This window comes from Plecotus auritus (assembly GCF_963455305.1).
Source record: "Plecotus auritus genome assembly, chromosome: 9".
NCBI classification, from domain to species: Eukaryota; Metazoa; Chordata; class Mammalia; order Chiroptera; family Vespertilionidae; genus Plecotus; species Plecotus auritus.
In genome coordinates, this window is record NC_137783.1 from 113,121,981 (window position 1) to 113,130,357 (window position 8,377).

General features: G+C 37.9%; 1 protein-coding gene and 1 pseudogene across 2 annotated transcripts; one reads left to right on the plus strand and one right to left on the minus strand.

Moving 5' to 3' along the window:
* Positions 1 to 3,588: 3,588 nt before the first annotated feature.
* Positions 3,589 to 4,589, minus strand: LOC308233654 (myb/SANT-like DNA-binding domain-containing protein 3; annotated as a pseudogene). Its single transcript has 2 exons — positions 3,958 to 4,589; positions 3,589 to 3,700 (listed from the first exon to the last, which is right to left on the minus strand). The product of its transcript is annotated as a myb/SANT-like DNA-binding domain-containing protein 3 (transcript).
* Positions 4,590 to 5,965: 1,376 nt separating this feature from the next.
* Positions 5,966 to 6,916, plus strand: LOC308233422 (olfactory receptor 51L1; the record flags this gene model as incomplete). Its single annotated transcript, XM_080640351.1, has 1 exon — positions 5,966 to 6,916. Exon 1 carries the CDS (start codon positions 5,969 to 5,971, stop codon positions 6,914 to 6,916), a length of 948 nt encoding a protein of 315 aa, XP_080496477.1. The 5' UTR covers positions 5,966 to 5,968.
* Between the last annotated feature and the right edge of the window lie 1,461 nt (positions 6,917 to 8,377).

The window sequence follows — 8,377 nt, forward strand, 5'->3', positions numbered from 1 at the left end:
AATGCCCTGACACTGGCACAGAAGAATCATTTAACCTGGCATTTCAGTGGCTTAATTGGAGGGTCAAAGAACTCAAAGCAATAAACCAGCTGCTTGAACAAACCCCTGGAGAATGGAATCTAGTCAGGACCACTGAGTCAAAACTCAGAACACTTCTGGGTCAAAATAAAGATGACTTATAAGAGTAAAATTTTGGTCTCAGCATTTGGTATGTTAAATCACTCTAAGGGAATGGCACAGAACAGTGTATCAGAGTAGAGGACTCTAGCAGAGATAGTCATGGAATGCTTTATTATCTGAAAAAAATAAGAAGAAATAAGGGTAGGAATAGAACTTTGGAATACTACATGTGTAGAGTTTGAGGAATGGTATACAGTATATGCTGCATTGAAGAGTGCAGCTATAGAAACCAACTGTCAGGATGGTGGCTTATCCGTTCATTAACTCTGAGACCTTGGGCAAGTTATTTAACCTCTTTGTGAGTTAGTTTAACATTTGTTAAATCATTTTAATAACTTTATCTACTGTCATGGTGTGAGATGATATAATGAATGTAAACGTCTTTAATCAGTGCTAGGCAATTTTTAGGTATTGTTAAAGTGTATTGTAGTTGAGATATTAAATAAAAATATACACTTCTAGGTCTATATCCTACTGCCTGTATTTAGAGATAGAAATCCTGGGTGAGGAGTATGAGATGGGTAGGATGGCAGTATGTAAACAGACATAGAAGAAGCCCCAAGGAGCTGTACAAGGTATTAGTCTGAAAGGCTATCCTACTCACCTGGCCAGACATAAGCACTTATTTTTTCTGTTTTAGAATCAAAGCAATGGAGAAGGTTTTTTGTTTGTTTTTTTGACACCAGGGGTTGTTATACCAATATTCCTTTGGTAATAAAAAGCCAGAAATAAAGAAATTGAGTTTTGGGTGGTAAACTGAAGTGAAGACATCTGCCTCAGGAAGTGAAGCTAGTTCATTAAATAACATTATTTTGAAAATGGGTTGGGAAAGATTGTACTAACAGAAGTATCAAAAAGGGAAAAGAGCAAGTCATATAAAAAAAGAAAATTTCATAAAGGAACTATTATATTATTAGTGTTTTCATTACAGTAGAGAATATAGCTAAAATGTTCAGATAAACCCTCACAGTTGTTTTTAAAAATTCAAAGAGTATTTGGAAGTGATTTATGAAAAACTCAAGTAACTGTATAAAATGATGATTTTGAGTTTCTAAGAGCCCCTGGAAGAAAGTAGATGAGAGAGAAGACAATCAAATTCGTGAGAATCCTTTGAGTTATGGACATGACATGACCAGGGTCTCTGCAATTTGCCTCAATTTCAGAAAGCCATTTCCCTACCATCACAAGTTGGGAAGCAAATACCTCACAATTTTCACCTGACACAGGGAAATTCTTTCAAGTAATGCAGCAGAGAGCCAATTGACTCTTTGACACGTCAATGAAATTATTTATCCAATGGCTAACCGGTAAGTATAAAAGAGAGAATTATGTAAAACCAACATTAATATGGAAAAGGCAATGCAATGAATTGGCCAAGACTTTGTCAGGCCTGTGCTGCAGCTCAGCTTTTCTCCTTGCCCAACGCTGCTCTCTCCCTCCTTTTCTCACAGGTATCAATTCCTTGTAAATATTAAGGCCTTATAAGAACTTCAATGTCATAACTTGGGACCCAACATTTGGATTTTTGTAGCTTGAGATGTGAAGTTTTGCAAGGCATGACTTTGCCATTTTGGCTCTAAAACTGCCTAGAGATCCAGCAGCCCCTCTCTGCTGATTATACTGTTTGATAGATTGTACTCCTTTCATCACTGATAAATAATACTCTCTGGACCATAACTGTGTAACCAAAAGCCAGCCCCTCCCCCCCTTTTTTTTTACCAGTCTGGGCTGAAACTATGACGTTGATAAATGCTTAATTATATTTTACCGATTGTTCTCATCTCACAACCCCACTTGCTTGACCACTGATTCAGCCAACCATTGAACATTCAGTTGTCTCCATCAGTGAGAAAATGAGTGAGGTAAGTTTGTGGTCTTGTTTTTCCTAGCAACCCATCTCTTTGATCATTAGCTCCTTACAACTTTTGCTTTTTAAAAACTTGCCCTATCCTCTCCATCCTGGAACATATTCTTGTTTCATGCTGAGTACTATATTTCTGGCTCACATATCAATTATCTGAATAAATTCTCTTTTAATTTCTTAAAAGGATCTGCTGGACTTTTGTTTACAATAATTTGCATCCAAAATTCTGCCTTAGTATATACTTCTAGAGAACCTAATCTCTGACAATTGACTTTTTGAAAGGTCAATGAAATTATTTATTAACTAGAAGCCCGGTGTATGAAATTCTTGCACTGGTGGTGGTGATTGGGGGTCCCTCAGCCCAGCCTGCACCCTCTTGCAGGCCAGGACCCCTTGGAGGATGTCTGGGACCCCTCGCTCCTTACTGCCCGCCTGCTTGCTGCTCCTTACTTAGCACTGCCGCAGAGGCAGGAGAGGCTCCCGCCACCGCTGCTGTGCTCACCAGCTGTGAGCCCAGCTTCTGGCTGAGTGGCACTCCCCCTGTGGGAGCGCAGAGACCACCAGGGGGCAGCTCCTGCATTGAGCGTCTGCCCCCTGGTGGTCAGTGCGCATCATAGCGACCAGTAGTTCTGCCTTAACAGTTGCTTAGGCCATTATATAGATATGTAACTGGTAAGTATAAAAGAGAGAATGTATAAAAAAAACAACATTAATATGGAAAAGATAATATCTTGACACTCCTGAGAACATTGAAAAATCATGACAATATATAATGAGTAACTTTTAGCCAAAATAGCAAAATGTACATGCAAAGTACATATTCTAAAAATAGGCAAAGAGAAAAATAGAAAATGAAAGCAATCCTATAAATGTTTCAAAATATAATCTATAATTATATCTCTCTGATAGTAGTTTCAAAACTGATAAAGGAGAAAATCTGATTTGTCTTTTAACTGTTATCTATCAAAACTATAATTAAAACTACTCTTGATAATAATTTAATAAAAGAATCATGCCAATTATACTCAAAGTCTTCCAGATGGAAAAAAAGAGAACTATTTCCTAAGTTATTTTGAGTTCTGCATAACCTTATAGCAAAACTTGATAAAGATGCCCTAGCCAGTTTAGCTCAGTGGATAGAGCGTCAACCTGCTGACAGAAGGTCCTGGTTCGATTCAGGTCAAGGGCACCTACCTCAGTTGCAGGCTCCTCCCTGGCCTGGGCCCTGGTTAGGGTGCGTGAAGGAGGCAATCAATCCATGTGTTTCTCTCACATTGATATTTCTCTCTGTCTTACCCTCTCTCTTCCACTCTCTCTAAAAATCAATGGGAAAATATCCTTGGATGAGGATTAAAAAAAAGGATAAATCTGGCAAAAAGTAAGGAAAAATAAAGTGACACATCTAACTTGGGCTTATTCTAGATATGCAAAGTCGAGAGTAAAAAATCTATCAATATAATTTATTAAAATTAATACGATGGAGGAAAATCATATGGGTCATAAAAATCATTAATCTCAATGAGCACCTCTGCTATTTCCCTCTCTCACTCTATCTGCTGGATTTGGGCTACATGCACCTCATTCATTTGCATCAGCTGTTGCTGTAAGATGGACATTTGTTCATGGTGTTCTTCCTTATGCATTTTTTTAAAACTCCTTAAATTTTTTTTAAAATATATTTTTATTGATTAAAGAGAGGAAGGGAGAGAGAGAGATAGAAACATCAATAAGAGAGAATCATTGTTCAGCTGCCTCCTGCACACCCCTCAGTGGGGATGGAGCCCACAACACAAGCATGTACCTTTGACCGGAATGATCCTGGGACCCTTCAGTCTGCAGGTTGCTGCTCTATCCACTGAGCCAAACCAGCTAGGGCCCTCATGCATTTTTTTTTTTTTTTTTTTTTTTAAGCAGCTTCCTGAGAGGTTTGGCTCCTGTAGTTTTTGTTGGCTGTTATTCTGACAGCTGAACATGAGGGTTCGGGTTGAGAGGTCCCCTCACATACTGGAAAATGTATGAACTCTTTCTCATCATCACACAATTCTTTATTTGAAACAGCAAAGGATTCTTGGACAGTGGGCTTCAGGAAGGGATCTGCAGGAAGCAGAGCTGCTCCAGCAGCATGCTGGAGATCGCTTCTCCAGGAGGTGGGTACTCAGAAGTGGGCTGACACTCTTACTTTCTCTCTCCTCTCATGGGCCATCGTTTTTTTGTGGGAGTCTTGATGTTCTCCTAGCACTTCTTCAGCTGTCTGATATCTTGACTGACAGTTGTATTCTTGAACAAGCCCCTGCCAGATATGTTGCTTGAGGGCAATAGTTTGGACATCACTTTTCTTACATGCCAGCACATACTTGTAATTTTCTACTAAAGGAAGCAGGATGCTCTTTTCTAATTCTGAGACATATTCGTCAGGTTTTATAATTTTGTTATTTTCCACTTTCCACCCTATTTCTCCTGGCCCTTGGCTATCCTGCAGTGTGCCCCTGGTTTTTCTCTTTTGTAATGCAGTTGTATGACAAGCTTTGATTGCTAAGTCATACATTTCACAGAGGCATCCACTTACAAGACAGGTTATCTCAAACACATTGTGAGCCACACAACTAAAGAGCCAGGCCTTCCACCCCAACCCCTCTTCCTCCACCAGGCTCCTTAGATAACTGACCATTTGGGCCTTTTGTTTTTTTCTGTTCCCACACTTTAAATTTCTCCTCGTATGTTTTAAATTCACCAATTAAGAGGGACACCACAAAACCCTTGGCCCAACCTGATCTCAATAAAAGCAGAACCTGAGGCCTGTGACACATTTCTACAATTTTCAAGATCATCATCATATGTTTTTGGTACAGTTGTTGTTAAGAGATGTTTATATATTAATTACATCTCTGGGGATCCAGCAGACTGTGACACTAATCATGAAGATCCAATCTACCCTGGGAGAAACCAGGAGTATTTATAGAGACAGTAATTGTAGCCTCTGCATTCAATATAAATTTGACTTTATACTGATATAGAAGATAGTGATGGAACTCTTCTTGGGTGAGAAATAAACCAGAGAGAGCAAGACCTAAAAGCACAAAAATACAAAGAAAAATTGGAAGAAAGATGGAGGCAATAAAAGGACTGGAAACAAATAGAGAATTACATACTGATAAGACAGAAGTTTAGATAAAATGAAATAGAAAGAAATGGTAGCCAGGAAAAAAAATATGAATATAAATTAAGAGTGTTTAGGAAATAAATAAATGGAGGGGCGGAGGAAAGAGAGTGCGAGGAAGAGTGCTAGAGAGAGAGAGAGAAAGAGAGACTTTACCTCTGGAGGAAAATTTAGGCAGAGACAGACAAAATAAAACTGGATTATTTGGGAAACAGACTACTGGTAACATGATTAACATCATATTGATAAGACTGGCTTATATGTAAATTTCAGGTAAGTGTTAATTTTTAAATTTCAAATAAATAGTAGGTATAGATTTTGGCATAGTTTTGTTAATATACAAGGGCTAAAGAGAGTAAAATTACTAGAAGAACAATGTATTATTTATGCAAGGGAAAAAATGGATGTCATCCTCTTTAGAGATGAACCATTTTGAGATGTATTAAATATCATAATATTTTACTCCAATCTTTCTCAACAATTTTAAGCTTATCAGTGGAAGATTGTCAATGCAAATCTATTAAAACTCTTGTCAGAGATGACCAGATTTGCATGGTAGACACTTTTGTTCCAGAATTTGCTGCTACTGGAAAATGTTCCTTATATGAAAACCGTAAGAGGTACTTCCTTTCTTTCTCTGTGAGGTTAGAGAGGTTAGAGGAAACATGTATTGTATTCTGATTGCACTGCTTATGCTCACAAGGTGTATAACTTTGACAGATAAAAAAGAATAACAGGAACTATTCCTCCTGTTTGCCAGGGTCACCATGATGGTCTGGAATACCAATGATACTATGGAGCCCATATTTATTCTGAAGGGTTTTCCTGGACTGGAGTATGCTCATTCTTGGCTCTCAGTTCTATTCTGCTTTGTATTCTTGGCAATACTTATTGGTAATGTTACCATTCTCTCTGTCATTTGGATTGAGTCCTCACTCCATCAGCCCATGTATTATTTCCTTTCCATCCTGGCACTAAGTGACCTAGGTATGTCCCTGTCTACTCTTCCCACTATACTTTCTGTATTATGGTTGAATACTCAGGAGATCCAGGCAAGTGCTTGCTTTGCTCAGCTCTTCTTCATCCACACATTCACATTTTTGGAATCTTCAGTGCTGTTGGCCATGGCCTTCGACCGTTTTGTTGCTATCTGCCGTCCACTGCACTACACCACCATCCTTACCAACAGCGTAATAGGCAAGATTGGTTTGGCCTGCTTGTTAAGAAGCATGGGAGTGGTACTCCCCACACCTTTGCTACTGAAACAATATCACTATTGTCATGTCAATGTCCTCTCCCATCCATTTTGTTTGCACCAGGATGTTCTGAAATTATCCTGTTCAGATGCCAGGATCAACAGTATTTATGGACTGTGCATAGTTATTGCCACACTGGGCGTGGATTCAGTCTTTATACTTCTCTCTTATGTCCTGATTCTGAATGCTGTGCTGAGCATTGCGTCTCCTGAAGAGCGGCTAAAAGCACTCAACACATGTGTATCCCACATCTGCGTGGTGCTCATCTTCTTTGTGCCAGTTATTGGGGTGTCAATGGCCCATCGCTTTGGGAAGCATCTCTCTCCCATAGTCCACATCCTCATGGCTAACATCTACCTGCTCCTTCCCCCAGTACTTAATCCTATTGTCTACAGTGTCAGGACAAAACAGATTCGTCTAGGAATTCTCCGCAAGTTTGGGCTAGAGAGGAGGCTTTAAGTAATTCTATCCTCTAGTTTTCCCACTGAAAAATTGTGGGCCAGCTATTGTAGTAGATGAGAAATAAAATATTTGGGATTTAATCATCTGTTTAAATTCCTAATTCACTTCTAATTCTCAGTTAATTAACAATCCTTATGAGATTCAAGTTTTTCAGAGTCAAATTGTGATAAGCATGGCCTTTTCTATCCCCAAATTAATTATGAGACTTATATTAGATAATGTATGTAAAAAAGATTGTTTTAGAAAACTAAAATTTGTCAATATTATTAAATTATTATTTGTAATGATAATAGAAATAATTTTCCTTATAAAATGTAACCATGTTTATATAGTTTCCCATGCTTATGATCTAAAACCCAGAAATCCATCTTTCTCTCTTTTTTCTAACACATTTGCCCATATTTTGTTTCTCCTGCCAAAGTGTTATAACTGTTTATGAAAATATTTCTGACTTCTTGGAGCAAGTTTGAAACTTGAGTTCCTGGCAGAACTTTGAAATGCTACTGTGGCTGTTGGCTATGAGCTAAGTCTTCACCTTATCACTGGGCAATGATGTCTTTCTCCCACTGCCACTGTAGATCTATCTACTCTTTTAACTTAACAGTTAAAAGACAGTGCAGGTCTAAACATTTGGGCAAATGTGTAGATTCCCTGTTCAGTAGGGCAGCACAGGATTTCATGTTTTAATCTGTGAGTGGGTTGGGAGTTGTGTACAATAACTGCCCTCATCTTTTAACAATTTTATTTCTACTCCTATTCTACATGCTGTGCGGATCTTTAATATTGTATCTTTCTCAGTATCTTTATTGTAGATAACCCATTACTCTTTTCTTCTTCATTAAGATGACTTACATGTGTACATTTATTGGTGATATTTTCCTATTTCATACATATTCACTTTCTTCTCAGCTATAATATAAACTTTTTGAGTATGGATCATGGCTGCTACACTAACATATCCCTATGGGTCTGATCTCCCCCAGCTATCATGAGTACTCATAAAATAGTTGTAAGTGTAAATCCTATTGCCTATTTACTTACCCAATGAAACTATACTAAGAAACATGAAATACCAACTGTGACAATTATTGCTTTAAATATTGTGGATAACTACAAAATGTAATGCATGGATCTTAATGTTAAAAAATTAATGTTTAATAGTGGAGATACGTATGTATAAAGATTAGTAAAATTAATAGATGCTAGCACGGAAATAAATAAATAGTACAATATTACTACTGAAGAGCGGTCAATTTTAACTGAAGATTTAGAAATCAGGAATGGAAGTAGTTGACATTTTAGTTGTGCCTTGTGTGTCAAATTTATTAGTGCCAGCTGGGCAAAGTGTGAAAAATTGGTGTGCTTCAGCTGACTTACATTGGCTTATAAAAGACAATTGTGCATATCTTATTCCAACTGCATGTTCTGTAGTGTCAGACTGGTAATTTGGATTTGGTC